This window comes from Monopterus albus, unplaced genomic scaffold (assembly GCF_001952655.1).
Source record: "Monopterus albus unplaced genomic scaffold, M_albus_1.0 scaffold264.1, whole genome shotgun sequence".
Classification (NCBI taxonomy): domain Eukaryota; kingdom Metazoa; phylum Chordata; class Actinopteri; order Synbranchiformes; family Synbranchidae; genus Monopterus; species Monopterus albus.
The window spans coordinates 649,154-672,874 of record NW_018128144.1 but is presented as its reverse complement, the minus strand read 5'-3'; the positions used below and the strand labels follow the sequence as shown (position 1 = coordinate 672,874).

The 23,721-nt window shown below is 40.3% G+C and overlaps 1 protein-coding gene across 1 annotated transcript in view; it reads right to left on the bottom strand.

Annotated features, from left to right (window-relative positions):
* The window catches only part of ascc3 (activating signal cointegrator 1 complex subunit 3), a 245,725-nt gene that overhangs the window by 16,466 nt on the left and 205,538 nt on the right, over nt 1-23,721 (bottom strand). Inside the window, 7 exon segments of the mRNA XM_020621661.1 lie at nt 4,170-4,394; nt 11,936-12,070; nt 12,172-12,283; nt 17,695-17,820; nt 19,691-19,823; nt 20,199-20,319; nt 20,769-20,906. Coding sequence (XP_020477317.1) covers nt 4,170-4,394; nt 11,936-12,070; nt 12,172-12,283; nt 17,695-17,820; nt 19,691-19,823; nt 20,199-20,319; nt 20,769-20,906 — 990 coding nt within the window.

Genomic DNA, 23,721 nt, shown 5'->3' with positions numbered 1-23,721 from the left:
TATGTAACTCTATGTCACTCCCTCTACTGGAAATAGGTGTTAACTACAGCCATGTCATCCTCTTAGCAAAGTTCACCACCATCTGTCCTTCTAGGTTCCTTTCCTTAACACCAAACCGGCCCATCACCTCCTCATCACTTTTGTTCCCTTCACCAACGTGCCCGTTGAAGTCTGGCCCAATCACCACTCTCTATCACCTCATCTAACTCACTCTAGAATCTCTCCTTCTCTTCTAACTCACACCCTACTTGTGGAGCATAACCACTGACTACATTCAACATTACCCCTTCAATTTCCAACTTCAAACTGATCACCCTGTCTGACACTCTTTTCACCTCTAAAACATTCCTCACAAGCTCCTCCTTCAAGATCACTCCTACCCCATTTCTCTTCCTGTCCACACCATAATAAAACAGTTTGCATCCCCCTCCAATGCTACGCGCTTTGCTACCCTTCCACTTGGTCTCCTGCACACACAGTATATCTACCTTCCTTCTCTCCATCATGTCCGCCAGATCTCTACCTTTCCCTGTCATTGTGCCAACGTTGAGTCCCTATTCTCAGACCTATACTCTTGCCTTTCCTCTTCTCTCTCTGTCTACAAATCCTTCTGCCTCCTCTCCTTCTTCGACCAACAGTAGTCCAATTTCTTTTTCAGAGATCCTTGCGGTGTCTGCTGTTCTTACGGTGTCTGTTGTTTAGTCCCAACTACTGTTGATATATGGGGGTTTTCCCCATTGTGGAATTAATTGGGGGAGTAATATTCTTGTTCTTGATTTCTCTCAAGTGCTATGTTTTGTCTTGTTTTTAGGTGCCTTTGATTTGTTTCTCGGAGGTCCCTATGGTGTTTTGTTGTTCTTGTGGTGTTTTGTTGTTTGCTCTCTAATGCTACTGGAACACAGGAATTTCCCCGTTGTGGGATCAATAAAGTCTTACCCTGCCCTACCCTACGTATTGAGAGATGTTCGCGATATCATCACTGGAAGACAGAGGTGGTAAAGTGTATTAGCAGTGCTTGATGCTTATAAACCATTCTGATTATTTTGCCTTGTTCTTAATTACAGCACAGGTTAAAAAAAGATACAAAAATTATCAGACACTGCAACGTCAACTACATCTGTCACTGTACCATCATCATCAGAACATCTGCTAAACTTTAAATAGGACCCAGTTTAAAGCCAGAGAGGTGAAATTTTAAACCTGAACCTTTGGGCTGCAGGACATCTGACATTCATGTACCATTTATGAAATTAATGAAATGAGGAAAGGGAAGAAGGACAAGATGAAGCACTAAAGTATAGCTCATGCCATTTTCTAGCCAGCCCTCAGTTCCATTTCCTGCTTGCCCTATAACTTTCCAGTCAGTGAGGTTGCCAAACACAGTTGCTCTCGAACAAACTTCATTAATCTTAAAGTCATTTCCTGAGAGTAAGTATGACTAAAATGACTCTGAGTACACAGATGAGGCCCTAGAAAAGGTAATCAAAATGCTAATGAAGCTCAAATTAAGACAGTGATTTACATTTCACACTAGCCGCTTGATCAAACTGATGACCGGATATGGCTGAAGAGGACCCAACAGCAACAGGCTTAACTGATGAGAATCACAACATGTTAACTCATTAATTAAAAGGAAACAACATTCAGAGATAGGACCTTTGACTTGATTAAATACAAAATGTATCGATTTTAAAGGCATATGTGTTTGCTCTTCTCCACAATAGGGGAATGATATGCAGACAATTACAAGACGAGAGGTGAAGGACAGAATATCTGTTCTCTTAGTATTAAAACTTAAAATATTAAAATGCTTTTTTATTATTACAGTTTAAAGAAAATGGAATACGTATCGATGTACTATCAACATACACATAACCAACCTAAAATGAATGCAGTCTAATTCAACAGTCCTGCTACAAGTTCCACTTTCAGGAAGGTTTAAATATTCTTGTTCAAGCTATTTTAGGGAGGTACTGTTTCAACTGCATGATTACTTTAAAGGCTGCAGTTTCTACATCTGTTGAATTGTACTGCCTTATATTAACACGTTTCTATTATTTTGTCCACTCCAATGAATAAATGAGGTTAGGCTAAATACCAAAAACAGCTCATAATGCAGCACAAAACAACATCATCACACTCCAACCTCCAAAATGATCATAAAACTGAATCAACACCTCTCTAATGCAGTTTGAACACAAAATGAACATTACTGCCCTCATGAAGGGGGAATCACCGCAGGAAAGTTGAATTACCTGTACTCATTTTAGCTTTGTGTACTTAATACACTGCCAACTTGAGTGTATATTATGCTTTTCTTGAAAAACATTGGCCATTGCCTTGTTATAAGAATCCATTTAACAGCAACAGCCTTGTATCGTATTCAATTTAAGTATACTTAAAGTATCACTCAAGCTTACATTCATTCAATAAAAAGCTACCATAAAAAAAATGACAACCAAAACTATTTCAGTAAATGGTATTTCAATAAATTACCAAAGCAGTAACCACATGCATGAGCCATGCAATACCACTGCCCAATACACAGCATGGAAAATCCCAAGCACATGTACATACTGAGCTGTGAACAATGGCTTGCAGACATCCAGGCATGGTTGTAATTTCAAACAGCACATATAAAGAAACTAAATAAACATCATCTAGTACATCACACCATAGACATAAAATAACCTGCATGAGCAATCTTTCATAAAGTTTCCTGGTGTTCAGAGCCGTGTTTCCTACCACTTTCCACATGAACACTGGGTAGTACAGCCAATGTGGCTGGTAGCCAGTGAGCAACTGGAGGTCATCTAATCTCTTGTTATTTATGAGGTTGACCAGCAAGTTCAACAGCAAATCACCTACTAATGTTTAACATTCCCTTTCTTTATCTGCAGCTCAGGCTCTGATCATTTGCTGTATAGTACATAATTCAAATTGATCAGTTATGTGTTCCTTTTTAGCAACTGTACCCCATTTTGCTTTGATTAAATGACTCCTACTTAACACAAGTTTAATGTTTTTGTCTTTAAACTCACTTTTGGATTACACAAAAATTCTTAAGGTTTGAATATATATTAGATTTTTATACAGGCAAAATCAAAAGTGAATCAATGAAGACCAGCAGACTTTATAAAATAACCAGTGCAACTGTGTGACCAATGCATCCCACTGCAGGCTTCATCAGGTAAGTGTGTTGCTATAGAATTCCTATTTTTATCTGGACCCGGGAAGTTATTCTCACGGTGTCTTACAAAATGGTAAAATTTTTATGCCTGCATTCAGGTTCTTTAACTAATACAGTTATGATGTACCATTACTTCCATTATTAAGATTTAAGACTAAATATTCTAATTAGTAAATTATACTGTTTGGCATTGATCTGACATTGAAATAACAGGTGTAGTGTACTCACCTGCTTTGAATACTTGAATTACAGATTCAAAACTATAAAGTTCATAAGTTTAAACTGACTCCTGACATTGGCATGACACTACTGCCTGATTATTTCACACTCATCAGTCTGTTGGTTTGCTAAACGGCAAACCAACACTTATGTTATACAGTGATGTTTCCTAGGTTCTAGTTAAGTTTCTCAACTAACTGTCAGTTAGTTACAGCCAATATAATCTACTGCAAGTGACATTATTTGAAAGTGGCAGTTAGCGGCCAGAGGTCTATGTTATGTGCACTGCAACAAACCAATATTTTACCAAAACTGAATATTAGAAAAGTCACTTGCTCTGGTGTGTGTAAGTATAGTAATTTCTCATGTTTGCATATTATAATTTTCATGTGCAGTGAACAAAGTAGTCACACTGTCCCTCGTGTTGCTCAATTTAGTGTAAAGCCACAGCTCAGCTGAGGGCAGAGAACATATTTTGGCCCTGCTTGTAGGCAGAATTAAAACAGAACCATAACTCCACGTGGTACTCCATGGTGTGGCTAAGGAGTGCTACAGGGGGGCAGCAGAAAAAGGTAATTTGCATACACTTAACATCTGAAAAGTCTTTTTAAATCCACAGCTTCTGTACAGATGTTCGTAAAGTCTAAATTGTTATTGCTTGTTTTTGTGTTTTGATAAAGTGATGAGTCATAAATTCATTCATCAGTTATGAGTTAATAAATGTGCTTACACTGTGCATCAACTGCCCAGTGAATTCTACCTGACAGATTCGAATGGCGTTGTCCAGCACCGTCTTGGTATCAGTGGTATAGTCACTGCATGGCAGCTGGGCGTGGCTGAAGTGGGCCTGCAGCAGCAAGTGGGTTTTGGTGTGGGCGCTGTCGTAGGAGTGTGGGTTGACCTGCAGGGGGAGCTGCTGAGCCAGTTGACTGTTCAGCTGGTCTTCGTTGTGTCTGACAGGCAGCTCGGAGTACTCCTCTGCATCCTGAGAAACAGAGTTCAAACGTGAAACAGGAGGTCTAAAGCATGCTAGGTCAGACCTCTTTCAATCCAAGCATCTATATTATAATATCTGCTTCTACCTCCCCACTCTTCTGGTTCTTTACTGCATGGAAAACCCATTTTCCCCTTCTGCACACAGAGTGAAATCTTTATACCAGCCCTAATGACCTAAAAATCATACTTAAAAACGTACTTGGGTTGGGATGAAATTAAGAATTCTTCACATTCTTTTTAATACAATTTCTGAAGATGATAAAGACTGAATGATGAAGACACAGTGCACCGGGTCAGGTAAAAAGGATGATGTCCATTGGTCTCTTTGTGTTGAGGCTATGTGTTCAGTCTTGTTTATAAATGTGCTACAAAGTGCATGAACATGCATGGCTCCTCTCCCCTAATTCACTCCAGTTCAACTTTGCTTATTGTAGTCCCATCAACAGGCTGTGCTGGAAGCATCTGTCACAGCCTCCCCCTGGCCTGGACTGTTAAAGTCCCATCCATCACTGCTCAGAGCCAGTGTTTCAAAAGCTAGGACCTGAAAAAGGACTTAAGCAAGGTGGGGGCTGGGGTGTGAGATAGGAACAGGAATCATCTCTGAAGGATTTATCTTTCACATAGTTGTGTCTGCATATGGATGTGCTGGAAAGAAAGACTATAGATCCTTAAGCAGCCAACCAAATGCACATTGCCTCACTGCCTCTGAAAGTAACATTTACAGAAACAAATGAGGGAGGAGGTAATGGGGCTTTGAAACAGAGTAGTCTGAAAGAGTGGAGCTACACAAACATCAGGGAGGGAGTTCTACACAGATGAGACCTACTATGAGGGTTCAGATCCACAGTTAAACAGCTACAAAATGCATATTTATGAGTGTTACCAAAACAAACAATCAAACAAACAAACAAAAAAAAAACAAAAAAAAAACACACTAGCTTGTGAACTGGCAGGTTGTTAAATTTACTAATTTCTTTAAATGCTGACTGTCATTATGCTGTCTACAATTTGTCAAAATATCACACAGCTGCATTTGCATTGTAATGTTGCAAAGCCTCTATTTTCTTTTTCCACTTTTCTGCTGAAAGTCTATTAATCAATCAGTGGAATAACACTCAGCAGAAAGTTTGATAATCTATTAACTGCCCGAGTCATTTATCAAGCAATGATGCAAAACTGCTAGTTTTTCTCAGTTTTATATGAGTGTACACTAATTATCATTAGGTCTCATCAAGATAAAAAAAAAAAAATCCAATTTGAAGACATCACGTCTGAGTCTAGGCCTTGACAATTTACCTTTTTATCAGTTTAAAGTATTTTTAAAAATATTTTATGCTTTGATTGTAGAATAGATTAGGGTTGGGTATTGATTTTTGAATAGTCATTCAATTAATTTTTTTAAAATAAATACAAACCTCAATTCCAATAAAGTTGGGACACTGTGTAAAATGTAAATAATAGCAGAATACATTGACTTGCAAATCTTTTTTGACCCATATTTAATTGAACACACCACAAAAACAAGATATTTAATGTTCAAGCTGATAAACTTTGTTTTTTGCAAATATTCACTCATTTTGAATTTGATGCCTGCAACACTTTCCAAAAAAGCTGGGACAGGGGTATTTTTACCACTGTGAACAAATCTTAATAAGCATTTGGGAACTGAGGACACTAATTGTTGAAGCTTTGTAGGTGGAATTCTTTCCCATTCTTGCTTGATGTACGACTTCAGTTGCTCAACAGTCCAGGGTCTGCGTTGTCGTATTTTGTGCCTCATAATGCGCCACACATTTTCAATGGGAGACAGGTCTGGACTGCAGGCAGGCCAGTCTAGTACCCATACTCTTTTACTATGAAGCCACGCTGTTGTAACATGTGCAGAATGTAGCTTGGCATTGTCTTGGTGAAATAAGCAGTGACGTCCCTGAAAAAGACATCACTTGTACGGCAGCATATTTTGCTATGTACTTTTCAGCATTAATGGTGCCTTCACAGATGTGCAGGTTACCCATGGGCACTAACACAGCCCCATACCATCACAGATACTGGCTTTGAACTCTGCGCTGATAACAATTTGGATGGTCCTTTTCTTCTTTAGCCTAGAGGACATGACGTCCATGATTTCCAAAAACAATTTGAAATGTGGACTCGTCAGACCACAGCACACTTTGCATCAGTCCATCTCAGATGAGCTCGGGCCCAGAGAAGCCAGCAACGTTTCTGGGTGTTGTTGATGTATGACTTTCGCTTTGCATGGTAGAGTTTTAACTTGCACTTGTAGATGTTGAGACGAACTGCGTTAACCGACAATGGTTTTCCAAAGTGTTCCTGAACCCATGTGGTAATATCCTTTACAGAATGAAGCCTGTTTTTAATGCAGTGCCGCCTGAGGGATTGAAGGTCACAGGCATTCAGTGTGGGTGTACAGCCTTGTTGCTTATGTGCAGAGATTTCTCTGGATTCTCTAAATGTTTTGATAATATTATGGACTGTATATTATGAAATACCTAAATTCCTTGCAATTGTAAGTTGAGAACATTAAATATCTTGTCTTTGTGGTGTATTTGATTAAATGTGGGTCAAAAAGGATTTGCAAGTCAATGTACTCTGTTTTTATTTATGTTTTACACAATGTCCCAACATCATTGGAATTGGGGTTTGTATTTGTATTTCATGCGACCATGGTCTTGTCTTTAAAAACAAAAAGCCAAAATGTTTTCCTTTACTTTTACTGGCACTTGGAAATAATGCGATAACAAGGTCAGTATACCATTTTACTACAGTGCCAAATACAAACAGCAGAAACATGCAGAGACTACAGCCATCAAAAAGATCTGTGCGGAACTTCTTTGAGCTCCTCACGGGTGAGTCACCTGTGAGGAGCTTAGAGTAGAACGGCTGCTCCTCCACATTGAGCGGAACCAGTTGAGGTGGCTTGGGCACCTGTTTAGGATACCCCCTGGATGGCTCCCTGGGGAGGTATTCCGGGCATGTCCCTCCGGGAGAAGGCCTCAGGGCAGACCCAGGACACGTTGGAGAGACTATGGCCACGTTCACACTGCAGGCTGAAGTGGCTCAAATCCGATCTTTTTGCCCAAATGTGACCCATATCTGATTTCCTTATGACAGTGTGAACAGCACAAATCCAATTTTTTCAAATCCGGCCCAGGCCACTTTCATATGTGGCCCTAAATCGCATACATATCCGATGTTTTGCAATGCGACTTCAGTCTGAACGGCCAGGTCGCATTTCATGAGATTTTTATGTCATTGAAAAGCGACAGACGTCACAATTCTGCGCTGGAGGAGGCGAGGCCATAAACAATATTTGTGCTCTCCTTCCTCTTGATATTCTTATTATTATTTCTTTATTTCGATTGCACATTAAGTGGTACATCACTACGCACATGCTATCATGAGCCGCATCCATTTTTATTTTCGCAAACACAGTACGCTGCGTCTGACGTCACATCCTCTTCTGTGCATGTGGGTCACCTCAGGGCCGTATACCGTTCACACATGAGACAGATGGCAGTCGCATTTAAATGACAGTGTGAACAACAGCGCAAAAAAATCGGATTTTGGCAAAAAATCCGATCTGAGCATTAAGACCTGCAGTGTGAACGTAGTCTATGTCTTCTGGCTGGCCTGGGAATGTCTTGGGGTTCCTCTTGAGGAGCTAGAGAAGATGTGTGGGGAGAGGGAAGTCTGGGAGGCTCTGCTAAGGCTACTGCCCCCGCGACCTGGTCCCGGATGAAGATGGATGGATGCTGAAGAGGGAAGTCTGATGATCAAGGTGCAGAGCAAATAACAGTCCTCGTCTCAAAGATGATAACAAAGGACATGCTACCCATTAGCTTTGTGGAGGGGGGGGGGTACAGCTATCCAGAAAAACGGTCACAGCATGACAGGATAAACTCTATGATGATAATGCATGTGAGCTGCACAGTCATTTGACAAGTTCTGTAAACGCGCCTCTGATCTATGGACAGCATTTACAATGGAATCCCTCCCCTTGACAAAACTAATGACAGCCTGCCATTATATAAGCAACTGGAAAGCACAGAGTGCTGTTCTTCAGATTAAAGTAATGCCAGAGTGGCACACTGTTGGCAACCTGGTGAATGCGCTTTCCACTACCGCCTAACACTGAGACTTACACCTGCCCATGCCTAGAATGGATGGTTAAGACAGGGAATGAGGGTAAAGAAATGGGGCATGATACATGTGACTTCCAGCCAACCCTTCAAAATTATAAGTTAGTCTGCTGGATTTGTTATAGAATATACAGTATACACCTCTAAATTAGTTAAAAAGATAGATTAAAGATAGAAGATTAGATAAAAGAAGTGTGGCCTGTTATAACTTGGGTTTTATTATCATAGTTATACTCAGTGTAATTTTACTCAACTAAGTAAATGCTGAGATCTGGGAAAATGTTAGCATCTCTATGCCAGAGTTTGATGGGGTCAGAAAGACAAGAGGTCAGTTGATCACTGGGTCAGATGTTGTGCTCATTGATGTCTGGCAAAACACCAACCAGGATTAAGCACGGACAACAACCTCCAATGCAACATCCAGATTACAGTGACAAAAAAATTGCTCCATAAAAACAAAAAAAGGTACTGACCTTAAACATAAGGTATTAACATCAAACCAGGTGTACAGATTAGTGTATGCTGACTTTCAGACAGACCAACTCTTAAACTGGCATATTTCTTCAACTGACATGGCAAAGATTAAGTTAAACAAAACTGCAACTCAGTTTGATTATCAGGCTACAGGCAAACTGTGTAGACAGATACAGTACAGGAAGAAGAAGAGGTCAAAGGTACAGAAAGAAGGGCTGTGACATGGTGAACTTTTATTTAGTGATGGCACTGCTTCCCAGGACTCTGTAATTTATTTGGTGAGTAAGCAATATTACAGTATCACTGACAAGAATGCAATTCTCCATTCTCTTCTTAGCTCTAACCACAGCAGCTGCTGTTTTTCTATGGGTCACCATTATGCTAGGCTTATTCAGTGATGTGAGATATGCTTATTTCTATATGACAACAAGTTTGACTGTCTTGTCTGACAAAGTTTCATTCTGATTTGAGTTTACTGAGAGAATACTACCATCTCAAGAAGCATAGAACAGATACAACAGGAAAGAAAATTGCATGCAAAGTGTAGTCCTCATCAAGAAGAACAGGAGTGAAAGAAGGAGGTGGTGCTGTAGTGAAGTGTGGGTGTTACGTATTAGTGGTCACACTGCAGCAGTTAAGGGGAACACAGGGGGAGTGGATGGGGAGCTGGACTGACTGGCCTACTGAATCACAGCTTGTTGGCGAGGAGGCAACCAGGCATGGCACACCTTGGTCGTGCGAAAAGGAGAGTGGTGATAACGGTCTCAGATTAGCCTCCCCTCCGACTGTTAGCCTTATTACTGACATCAGGTTCAACCACAGAACACACTACATGGACTTATCACACGACTAATAGCTGAACAAAATATAAAAACACATAATAAAAAATAGCAGTGTAAAACTGGACCACGCTGCATCTTTGGCCACAACTAACTTCAATAAAAAACAAAAGCCATCCCATTTTTTCCTGACAGATCCTCTCAAGGTCTATCAGACAGAATGGGAAGCATCTGTGAAATGTCATCTTCAGGTCTCTCTGAAGATGTTTTACAGGGTTTACGTTTGGGCTTTGGCCATTCAGAGGCAGTCAGAGACTTGTTCTCAAGCCACTTTAGGGTTGTCTTGGCAGTATATCTCAAGTCACTGTTGTGCTGAAAGGTAAACTGTCAGCCCAGTCTCAGGTCATGTGCACTCCAGAGAAGACCTCTGCCTTGTCACTCTGATTGATGGAGTGCTGCTGAGAAGGGTGTCCTTCTGTGAGGTTCTCCTTCTCTGCAGAAGACCTCTGGAGCTCTTTCAGAGTGACCGCTGGGTTCTTGGACACCTCCCTGACCAAGGCCCTTCTTGCTCAGTTACTCAGTTTGATGAGACAACCAACTCTAGCAAGAGTCCTGGTAGTTCCAAACATCTCCCATTCTTCCACTAGGAACACTCAAAGCTTTAGAAATGGTTTTATGCCCTTGCCCTGATTGACAAACTGCTGAAGGTTCTGCTTTTATAGAGGCAGTCACACTTCTTAATGATTGAATAATCATGTCCATTTGATTAGTAACCCCCTGATCGCTGATTACTCTCTTAATGGCTGGATAAGTAGGAAGGGTGTACTTTTATCTTCCCACCTGGTTTCTGAATGTTAGTCTACTGTTTGGAAACAGTAATCATATACTGAAATGTTGTGATTTGTGCTGTCACCTGAGGTTAGTTTTTCTTTATAGGAATTAGTGAGGTCCACACAATTGTTTTTTAGTCCCTGATGAATAAAAACATAGGAGTGAAAGTGGGTATACAGAGAGTTCTCTAGACTTCATGGCTAACAGGATAAACCTGACTGCAGTTTGGAGTGCTACAGCAAAGAGTGTGAATACTTTAATAAATGAGAGATTTCAGGTTTTGTTTTTTAACAAAATTTGCAAATACAACAACTATTTTGTCATTATGGGATTTTAGGTGTAGACTGATGGCCAAATATGACAAATTTATCAATATAAATTTAAATCAACAACACAATGATGTATTGAAAAACATGAAGAGTTCTGAATACTTTTCTAAGCCACAGTATCTTGTGTTGGCAAAGGCCCAAAAGAGAAAAATATAGCATAAAGTTTGCTCATGTACTGCTGTGTCACATATCTTTCAAACAGTAACTTTTTACATAATCCTGCTACCAAATACTGAAGGTAGAAAATAGGGATGTAACAATACCAAAAACTTACAATATGATATTGCCACAATAAAAAGTCCATGATACAATATTTGCCACAATAGAGAAAAAAACAAGATGATGCCCATGGTAGTAGTTGGCGTCTGACTGATTGTGGGGTGGGCAGGTGTCTTTAAAGAGCTCAGACAGGTGCTACTAATTTAGATTAATGAGTGGAGTAGAGGTGGACTTTTTCAAGGCACAGTAACAGGTCTTTGAGAGCCAGAATTCTTGCTGTTTCTCAGGTGTTCAAATACTTATGTTCAGCAGTGCAAGACAAATAAATTCTTTAAAAATCATACAATGTGATTTCCTGAAATTTCTTTTTTAATTCTGTCTCTCAGAGTGGGAATGCACCTACAATGTGAATGTCAGACCCCTCCATGATTTCTAAGTGGGAGAACTTGCAAAATCGCAGGGTGTTCAAATACTTCTGTTTGATGCTGTTTTTAATATGATTTTATTTATTCTGATTTGTGCGTACATACATATATTTTATTGTTTTTAATGTGGGATTTGAGACACTGTGCTTTTGTTTTGTTTCACAGGGTTTCCTGAATAAGAAGATTGGTGATTTCTTAATGGAGACATCATGCCCAGGCATAAAGATGATGTGGAATTGATGGACAGATGAGACGAAGATGGACACAGGAGGTGGTGACTGAACAACAGTAGCTTTCGCAGTGTGAAACTTACCGTCAGAATAGAGAGCAGCTCATGGATGGGCAGCTCAGACCTCAGTCGTTCTTTAAACAAGCGGATGGTCTCATGCTTCAGGTAGTAATATGAGGCAATGCGACCATAAGTCAGTGGCTCAATGGTGTGGCCATCCTGGAGCATCACACAAAAATGTGATAAAGAATAACTTCAGGTTTTTACAGACTACACGCTTATTTAAAATACTACACACACATGTACACAAACACACACACCTCTTTTATCTCTATGCAGTAAGAACACTCCAGGTCCCGCAGGCTTCTCTCCACGAGGTTGGACAGGTATTTGTTAATAGACTCATGGCTGATGTCTTCTAGGCTGTAATAACTAAACAACACAGGACACAGAAATGCTTGACAACTGAAGTAAGAAGTTTACATATAATTAGGTTGAAGTCATTAAAACTGATTCTGTTTAACCACTCCACCGATGTCATGTTAATAATCTCTCATTTTGGCAAGTTGGGTGGGAAATGTACTTTATGCATGACACAAGTAATTTTTCCAAAAGTTGTTTACAGAGAGATTATTTCACTTATAACTCACTATATCACAATTCCAGTGGGTCAGAAGTTTACATACAATCAGTCGATTGTGCCTTTAAACGGCTTGAAAAATTCCAGAAAATGATGTCATGGCTTTAGAAGCTTCTGATTAATTAACTGACATCATTTGAGTCAGTAGGAGGTGCAGATGTGGATGTATTTTAAGGCCTACCCTCAAACTCACTACCTCTTTGTTTGATCATACGAAAAACAAAAGAAGTCCGCCAAGAACTCACAAAAAAAAAAATTGTGGACCTCCACAAGTCTGTTCTGAAGATGTGGAATATTTAACACTAAAGCTGAGGCCGTTTTATTTACCTAAGGAGCAGCAATGTACAGTATCATTGTGAGTGTAGTGTAGCCCCCCAGCCCCGGGGACACTGCTTTTCAAGTGACACAGACACGGGTCCTGAAGGCCCTGAGACAGGTAAACCCCCACAAGGCGGCGGGACCAGACGGTGTCCCCCTAGAGTGTTGAGAGCCTGTGGGGATCAACTAGCTAGTGTGTATACAGACGTCTTCAACCTATCTTTAACTCAAGCAGTAGTTCCTTGCATTTTCAAAAATCCATTATCGTACCGGTCCCTAAGACATCAGACACATCCACTCTGAATAACTCCAGGCCAGTGGCGCTCACATCAGTCGCCATGAAGTGCTTAGAGAAGCTGGTCCTCACACACATTAACCACATGGTCCTGGACACTATAGACCCCCCTCCAATTTGCCTACCACCCTAACACATCAGTGGACAATGCAACGGCTCTGGCTTTATTCCCTACCCTGAAACACCTGGACAACAGCAGTATGTATGCTAGGATGCTCTTCCTGGATTACAGCTCTGCATTCAACACCATTCGGCTGGGTAGGCTGACTGGAAAGATGAAAGACCTCGGTGTACCACCTCCCACCTGCAACTGGATTCTGGAGTTCCTGACTGAAAGACCACAGGTGGTCAGAATGGGAGGGCGGGTGTCTGCTGAGCTCACAGTCAGCACAGGCTCACCGCAGGTCTGCTGTCTCAGCCCCAAACTCTTCACCCTGTGCACCCACGACTGTGTCTCCAACCATGACAACACCATCATTATTAAATATGCTGATGACAGCTGGGCCTCATCACGGGGGGGGGACAAGGCGGGGAGACGAGACATTCTTGTTTATGGAGAGGAGAATGACCTCATCCTCAACATAAACAAGACAAAAGAAATAATAGTAGACTTCAGGAAGAACCCCTCCCCTCTGCTGCCTCTGACCATCAAAGGGATTGAGGTGGAGAGGGCTGATAGCCACAAGTTCCTGGGCCTGCAGGTGACTTCTGACCTGAGCTGGTCACTGAACACAGCTGCCACAGTGAAGAAAGCCCAGCAGGAGCTATACTTTATCAGGTGGCTCAGAAAAGCTGGGCGAAACTGCCGCCCTCTCAACCAGGCTTATAGAGGACTGGTAGAGAGCATCCTCACTACCTCACAGTCTGGTATGGTAACACCACACAGGCAGAGAGGAAGGCTGTTCAAAGGGTCATAAAGACTGTAGAGAGGATAATTGGGAATGAACTGCCTGCTATGGACACACTATACATACAGCGCTGTTGTAAAAGGGCAAAGAACATACTCAGGGATCCACGCCACCCAGCTCACACTCTGCTCAGACACAAAAACTGCACCTACAGCCTTAGGCACAGCAGGGCGGACAGTATCATCACACACAGAAGAAGACTTTAAAACAGCTTTTTCCCTGCCGCAGTAAGACTGATGGCAAATACGTGTGATATTTGAAGTTCACTGTGGGAAATACTATTAACCTAATTTTGTGTATTGTCTTTTAATACTTTGTCACCCTTATGTAACTTTTTTATTTTAAGACTAAGTGTTCTTTCTGGCTTTTGGCTCCTTACCTGACTCCAAAGGAGAGCTGCACAAGAATTCCTACATGCCTAGACTGCCTGTTTATGCATAAATGGCAAATAAAAATCTTGAATCTTGACAAGTCTGGTTCATCCATGGGAGCAATTTCCAAAGACCTGAAGGTTCCATGTTCATCTGTACAAACAATACTACACAAGTATAAACACCATGGGACAACACAGCCATCTCACCAGTTAGTAAGGAGACACATTCTGTCTCCTAGAGATGAGTGTATTGTACTTTGGTCCAAACAGTACAAATCAATCCCAGAACAACAGCAAAATGACCTTGTGAAAACACTGGAGGAAACAGGTACCAAAGTCTATATCCACAGTAAAACCAGTCCTATATCGACATAACCTGAAAGGCTGCTCAGCAAGGAAGAAGCTGGTGCTTCAAGACACCATAAAAAAAGCCGACTGCAGTTTGCAGCTGCACACAAGGACAAAGATCTGATTTTTAAGAGAAATGCTCTCTGGTTTGATGAAACAAAAACTGGACTGTTTGGCTACAATGACCATCCTTATGTTTGGAGGAATAAGGGAGAGGCCTGCAAGCCAAAGAACACCATCCAAACCGTGAAGCACGGGGGTGCTGACCTAAGACAGCGGTTGTTTATAGGACTGAATGTCAGGAGTTTAAATGTATTTGCTAAGGTGTATGTAAACTTCTGACATCAATTGAGAAAGAGTTTTCACCAGGCTGACTGTCAACACAAAAGTACTGGACAAAAACAGACAATGAGCATTTAGCTTAATAAGTTTGCTACAGTTAATAAACAGGGTGTGGATGACGGACTGTCGGTAAAGCTTAAATTTTCATTTCTCTGCACATTTACACTCATTTAGAGAGTGCTTTGATAAATTACTTGTATTGACTTTTTACTCACAGAGGTTTTATTGCATGCACATTAATTGAGCTAAGCTGTCAAGTAATATATTTCACTTCACCCGATGTGAGCAAAAAATGCACTGGGTGCACTGGATTTATAACATAAAACAAAAGGAGAGCATCATTGTGAAAGGAAGAGTGGCACATTTGAGAACTGTGCCCTAAGCATAATTTGTTTTGGTTGTGAGTAATTTGCATATTTTTTTATTAAAACTAACTGCTTAGCTTATTAAACATTTTATGTTTTGTTAAACTGTGGTTGTCTTCTGGTATTTCTCTCTCTTTTTTCTATTTTTTCCCATTTCATAGGGTCTTTCATTTTATTTTGACTGGGCAGAATAATGGCTGTAAAATATGTTCCTTTCTCTTTTGAATGCATATATGTATAACAGTTTATAGAAATGGTGGACTTAATTGCATTTAAAGTATATTTTGTTTCCATGGCATATTTTGTTTTGTTGGTTTGGGAAAAAAGACAAGTAGAGGAGGAATCTTAGATGAAGGTAGTTTTACAGTGATCTGCATATTGCATGCAAACCAGGCCCCACCTCGAAAAGTCACCCACTTCTCCTACTAAATTAAAACAAACATCTTCATTATCATTCTACAAAATCATTTATTGTGCAGCTGGGAGCAAGAAGGAAAAATCACAGCCATGCTTGCAGTCTGGAAGCAGGAGCTGAGACAGCTGATGGCCATATTTAATATGTGTTTAATGCTAAGTATTCTACACATGTTAACAGTGCACGCTGATTATGTTTATTACTGAACACATTTCACAGGTCTTTAACGATGGCAGGGCCTGTCCGATTAAGTCATGCCCATTACAGTCATCACCATTAGGTTCCTGGTAGAGTCAGCCCACAGACGCTTATGATACCCATGAGACCCTATGTGTGTGTTTCTGCGTATCTGTTGTGACAATCAAAGCCTCAAAGCAGTAGTGATTGATTAGCTGTTCAGATATAAAACACAGCTGCATGGAGCCATTGGTGTCAGGGGATCAGTACATCAAGAGGCAAAATTGGATTGCACGTAACATGAAGCTGAATTAAAAGGGTGCTTACTGTATATACAATGAACAGCTTGCATAAAGCCAAAATATGTTTGTCATATTGGAGCAAATTCTGTTTTGATTTAATGGAATGCCTGTCTAACACAGTGTCAACTTTGAGAGCAAGTAAATAATAAAAAAAACTGTTAATAACAAATAAAACTAACATCAGCTGTGCTTAAATCTTCTTGTGTGATTGTAGCTGCACCCATTCATAGTATTTTTTTCTTTCTTTGCTCTGTGTTTAAATTTAATGTAAATTCTTATTAAGATCCTATAGAATCTATTTAAACCACTATCCACTGATACCGTTACTGTGAGTAGAAAAAGCAATTTTTGGACTCCAATTGCAGTATCAAATCAGCAAACTACATATGAATTATGATCAAATTCTGATTTGGATAAGCTTTCAACATTTGATGGTATATGGTATATTAAGTTATAGTACAACTAAAACTTAGAGATTTGTAATCATCTTTTGTTAGCTAAGAAGGCTGTGTTTAAATAACATGACTTCATCTGCTAAATCTTGTCTCTAAAATCTGTCTTCATTTTTTTGGTCTTGTTGAACTACAGATAAACACATTCCCAGTCACAGAGTGGCGATACAGAGACATTTCTCCATCCCAAAAATGTAGCTATATATGATTTAATCCGCTGTTTGTAATTTTGAATGACAGAGCCTGCTGCTTGAAGAGATTTGGTGGGCATCTGGATTTAACAATTCCAGATATTTTGACAACTAAGAATGATATCTAAAACTGAATGGGCTATCAGAACCCAACCTTAGATCAAAATAAGATTTAATTAAACCATAATTATGGAATTCTTTGTCGACTTGGATGAGACTTGCTGTATGACTGTGTGCAGGGCTATGTCATGGGTTTGCTGCTGTTCAGTAGAAGCTTTGTTTGCATTGTCATTTGTAAGTCTAGCACATTCTGACTTGGTTGGACTAAGGCAGGCAGGCCTGTCCTTTGTTCCTGATTCTGTTTGTGATTTTCATAGACACAGTCACTAAGTGAAGCTGAAGTGAATTTGACTTTTAATATTGGCCTAAAATGCAAAATGACCAGTATCAGGTTTTACAGACATCTAGTATAGTATATAGTATAGTCCTAGTGCTGGGCCTCAGTCAGGGCCTGACAGGTAAATGTGGGCTGACACCTGTGCAAATACCAACAGACCGCAATCTGGAATGGTCTTTGTCTTCACAGCAGATTTCTGACTCAGGAACAATGCACTCCTCTAACCAGGTTGAGAGTAAGGAGAATGTACACATATGTGTTTGCTCTAGTTTTGTTCTACTGCCGTTTGATAGTATGTAGTGTAAGCAGGATTTCCTAACCTGGGGTTCATCACCAGCCGCCTGAAGAAGTATGTCCAGGTGATGTAGTCCATTGCGTCCTGCTTGGATGAGATGGTTCCCGCAGCAATCTCAGCATTCAGATGGTCAGACAGCACACTGAGGAGACTGGGGATACAACATACTATTACAGTCAGATCATTTACAGATAGATTTCAATTTATATTCTTGTTTCTATGACATGTGAGATATGGGTCCTAATGATTACCATGGATTTTTAACCTCAGTACTTTATTTTACCAAACTAATTGTTAATTATTTTTCAATCGACTGTTTAATTTAATTTAATTTCTCAAGCAAAAATGCTAAGAAAAAATGTGACAATTAGATGACTTCCCCCGTCTTATACCATTGTAAATTGAATATCTTTGTAATAGTAATATAATAATTGTAGCTGCTGTCGTGGAGTCTGTGCAGTTTTCTGTGCATCCTGTGAAGGTCATTGTTATGCAGCGGATAAGTTTATTAAGTTGCACATTTTGTTTATGTGTTTTGTATTTCTTATGCAACATTATGAATGGTATTTGTTTTTGTATATTGATAAAGTTTTGTTTTGAATACAATTAGTCCCATAAGTTTTATTTTGTCTGAACTATTGTTTCCGCTGTGCTACTTCCGGTCCTTCGATGAGAGAGAGAAGACTAGCAGTAGAGAAAGGGACAGAAGAAAAGGACACTTAAGACAATTTAAGAAGTGTGTTTGAGTTTTACTACCAGCCTTTGCTCACAAGCAAGCCAAAGTGGTATGTCTCATTTTTGTTTATGAACTTATTGTTGCACCATGTCTATTCAATATGAAGTGACGTGGTTGTTTATTTCCGTTGTATTTACCTTGTTTGTTAGTTCTACGGTGTCTGGTGTTTGGTGTAAAGGAATACCACATTAAACATCAGTGAAAAGAAACTCCTGTCTTTGCGTGTGACTGAGGCCGGCATAGTAATAGTAATATTTTAATTCCGCAGCTTCTGCACTAGCTGGCTCTCCCACAGCAGCATGTTGCCTGCTGTCCCTCTTTCCTGCACCTCTTTCTCTCCCTCCTGGCCCTCTCTTGCTGTTTCAGCAGCACTGGCGAAGCCTGGAAATATTCTAAAAAAATTAATTACATGTTAACTTTGGTCCAGAATGTCTGCACCTTCTCAGGATGGGTGTTCTTTGGGTGTAGGAAAATATTTTTCAACATTCCTCTGGACTGAGAGAGCAAACATTCTGCATCAGAGTTTAAAAATTAGCATTAACATCTTCCTCTTCCTCTTGGAGAACAGTAAACAGCTATAATGTACAGCATGCTAACCTTGGCAACAGCTGTAACTTATTGTAATGTTAGTCTAGCTAGCCTTATGGTGGCACGGTAGTTAGCGCTGTTGCCTCACAGCAAGAAGGTTCTGGGTTCGCGACCTTTCTGTGCGGAGTTTGCATGTTCTTCCCGTGGGTTCTCTCTGGGTGCTCTGGCTTCCTCCCACAGTCCAAAGACATGCAGGTTAGGTTGATTGGCAACTCAACCTCAGCCCACATTAATGCATATACGCACATATATATATGGTTGATTCACTGTGGCGACCCCTAACGGGAACAGCCAAAAGTAGTAGTAGTAGTGATAGTACTACTAGCCTTACTAGCTTGCTATTCAGCAGTGAAAATGCCAAATGAGACATGGTCATTTGACGGTATGTGATGATTATCTTCCATATCTTTTCCACTTCTTTCACTGTTCCACAAGTAAATCTACTGTCTACGTAGCTTAGTAGGTCTTGTTAAGGGATGTTGTTGACTGTACAGTAAATGGTAATTTGGGGGGTGCTTCTTTTTGTGGACTATACAGATTTAAGAACAGGTGAAATTCATCATTATTCACCACCATGGTCAATATACATGATATATACAGTATATATATATTATTATTACAGTATTACCATGGTGTTTGACATAAACAATGATGGGAGAAACACTAAGAACCAAGGTAACAGACATGTGACTGTTACCTGGACTCAACAGGGAAAGGCTCATAGAGGAACTTCTTGTAGAAATCCTTCTTGATATCATGGACTAGAATCACCGCTTTGCCTTGGTCATCGAACTGAGGACGACCTGCTCGCCCCATCATCTGCAGAACATCTACACACAAAGAATGTTAAACAAGACTGCTTTTCTATTACCTGTTCCACATTTTAAATAAGCTGCAATGAAAATGATAATTTGTCATCATTCGGTCTACTCCAAGACTTAATCTAGACTTCTCCCACTCAATTACAAATGTTTTCTAAGTGAGTCTTTCCCTCAGTCTATCTTGGAAATTTAGGCAAACACGATTAATGAAGTGATGTAAGATAAAGTCTTATACTGAAGGAAGTCAAGCAATTAGCACTATGTTGATGATGGAAAAAGAGGAACTATCCCTGAAAGTTTCATTACAGGATAATGATCCCTGGTATGTTAGGTTCAACAGTGCTGTACAGTATGAAAAAATACCTGATGGACAGCACTGTGTACCTGTAATGGGGTAGTCCACGTAGCGCCTGGATTTTCCATCGTAGTATTCGGTTCCCTTGACAACCACCAGGTGAGCAGGGAAGTTCACCCCCCAGGCCAAAGTACTGGTGGCAATCAAAACCTGAGAAATGAGAGAAGAACTTATCATAATGATATAATATAGGAAGAAACTAAATGAATTGAATAAAAAATAAACAAGGTATGAACTTTATACAGAATGTAAAAAAGTAAAAAATAAGAGTATGATATGAGTAATGTAAGTGAAAATGGGAATATGGGTAAATTGTTTTGTACAGTGGATCTATCACATCCACTGTGGTTCAATCCACATTCTGCTGTACAGCGCAGCGTGTAATCTGTTTTTCTTTCAATTTTGACCTGACATGGCAGATCAGGGTGGATGATTAAAGAAATACATAGGGTAATAAAATGCATGGCCACAAGATAATTCCATTAAAATGTATTAGGTGTTCTCTGGATCCCCGGGACCTCATGGCATTTGTTCTATGCATACAGTGTTAAGAGCTTTCCACTGTCAGTCCAGGTCTGCTGTACAGGGTGAATGCGTACCTGGATCTTGCAATTGACAAACAGCTCCTCCACAGTCTTTCTGTCCCTCTCGTGTAGGCCTGCATGATGTAAGCCAATCCCAAAGGCCAGTGTCAGCTTCAGGTTGGAATCTCTAACTGTGGCGATGATGTCCTCTATCTACAGACAAACCACATCAATGACAGACACAAACCCAATTATAAATTGACCAAGAATCATATTCAATGACAAGTCTGAGGACTGACCTATGACACTGTAACACTGTAAACTCAAAAGATTTCAAAACTGGCCCCTAGCTATAGGTATAGGGACTGAAAAGGTTTCAGGAGGATTAGTGCTTCTTGTTTGGACTATATAACTCTAATGTCTTTCAGGTGATACAAACAGCTTCTGGGTTGAAGGAAAAAAGTGTAACCTGCACCAGAGTACAGAGATGATTACAAAAACTGACCTTAGTCTTCATTATTTGTTTTCTGTGTATTTAAAACAATATACAGATGTAAGGTGAAGATTGGAAAAAAAATGACAAATTTTGCTGAGATACAGTGTGTACCATTTGCCTATTTACTAGTAAAATCCAAAAATGCATCTAATAGTGGATGGCTATTATAAATACAGGACACAAAATCGTGAATAAAATCAGTATTTTCAATTATAATGGTTATTTTTTAATATGCAAAAGGAGTGAATATTCAGCCCTGTGAGAAGGAGCTGGCGCTTAGAGGTAGAATCAGAGGGAAGAAAGAGCTGTCAGGTCGGACAGGGGATTCAGGGCAGCGAGTGACCCCCGGAGGGAGTAAAGCAGCTATTGCCAGAAGCCTGTCAGTCAAGCAGCAGGGAGCTGAGCTGCTACACAGCGAAGAAACAGCAGGCAGCAGCATATACTGTGCACATTTATATAGAAACGGGGCCTATGTTATAAGATGGTTCATATTTATACTGAGACAGGCTATCTACAGGGTTCAGGCAGTACACATGTACCATTTTACAGCTGGATACGCCATATTTAAATGAGTAATGCTACTCTAGGTATACTTATGCTAAGCAGAGAAGATGATGAAAATTGATTTCAATTGTTCTCAGGAAGTAGACTTTTCACAACGCTATTTCTGCCAAATTCTAACAAATAAGTGGGCAGCATTTCCACTAAAAGACCAGCCCTAGACCTATATATTTATATGCTCGGCTTGGTCTTGGTCTGGGCCTCATTGTAGGCTCATTGTTGTGGGAATCATAATGAGCACCATTTGTTACCAATCCCACATATGAGAGGGAATTAAAAGTTGAAAATTATACAGTTACAGAAAAATACACTTACAGTCACCCAGGGTGCCTTTTGAGTGTGTCTTGGTAGCTGATGCCAGCCTGTGCATATATGATGAATTTACAAGGACTGGCATTGTGGCATTTCTCCATTCTTTTGATTATGTACAGTGTGTGTGAACAGAAGATCAGGCACTATTTCTAAATGGGCAAACGTATTGGACTGGCAGCAGACAAAACTAAATAATACCCAACCTAGACTATCCTCTGAACAGTTTATGACTAGATGAATGAAACATTACTCAGCTGATCATTGATGACTGTGTCTGATAAAGTCTAAACAACAAATCCTATTAGATTTTTTATTTTTCTGATTATCAGAAAAAAAACTAATTGGTACTTCATCATGACTAAAACACAGGTACAGCATATCCATGCTAAGTTAAGCCTGCACAGGCTCATTAGAAGCCACAGTGCAGGATATGGTCACACTGAACATGGAATATGTTCTCTAACCTCAAATTTTCTTGTGCACAAGCAAACGCATGCACATACACATACTCATTGTTATTATGTGTGAAATACTGAAAAGAACAGCTGATTGGTGTATGAATAATGTGCATGACACATTTTCTCTTCATTGCTGTCAGCTGATAGTTTCCTCCCCCTGTCTGTGTGTTGGCCTGAAAGATATGCATGTTGAGATAATTACAGTCCACCTGGGTAACTGCATGCAGTAATAATATTAGTTTACTTTTCAAAGTGAACCCGGAGAAGTCATTGGCTCCCATCTTGAGCTGATCCTAAGGTATGCAGAGACAGAACAAGTTGGACTGAAGTTCCTCTTGAACCAGCACTTAAGAAATAGAGCATCAGGATACTTCAGCGGGAGGAGGTTAATGAAATAGGGTGCGCGCGCGCGCACACACACACACACACACACATATGTGTGTGCACATATTTTTCCAACTCCCTTTACCCATGAGGTAGGCAGGTAGCATTAAGGGCCTTGCCTAAGGACCCAGGCTGGATATTGCCCGTGCCCTGACCGGGGTTCGAACCCCTGACATTCCTTTCCAAAGTCAGTGGTGTTAGCCACTAAGCGGAAGGAAGGAGGCAGAGGATTAGTGGGTGTCAGAGCCACTATCCAGGATGAAACAACAAAGATCTGTGAATACATCAGGAAGATGGCCCCGAGTGATTACACGCTTAGTGAATACCTCAGGCAGTAGAAACCAGAGGAACAAGGGAAGGAAGAGCAGGAGTCATCATGGAAGGACAAACCCCTGTACGGTATGTACCACCATCAGATAGAAGAAGTGGCTGATATTGAAAAATGCTACCAGTGGCTGGACAAAGCTGGACTGAAAGACAGCACAGAGGCACTAATCATGGCAGCACAAGAACAGGCTCTAAGCAAGCAAGCAAGCAAAGTTTATTTATATAGCACTTTTCTAAACCTGCGTTACAAGGTGCTTTCCAGTAAAACATAAACAAATAATAATAATAATAATAAAGATAGCTAAGACCAGATAAAACACATCTAGACAATAAAATAACAAGAAAAATACATAGTCAAAACAAATACATCAATCAATAAAATTGTCGAAGGCCCGTGAATACAAATGCGTTTTGAGAAGTGATCTAAAAACAGTCAGGTTTGGAGCAGATCTAATCTCCCGTGGCAGACCATTCCACAGTATAGGCGCCC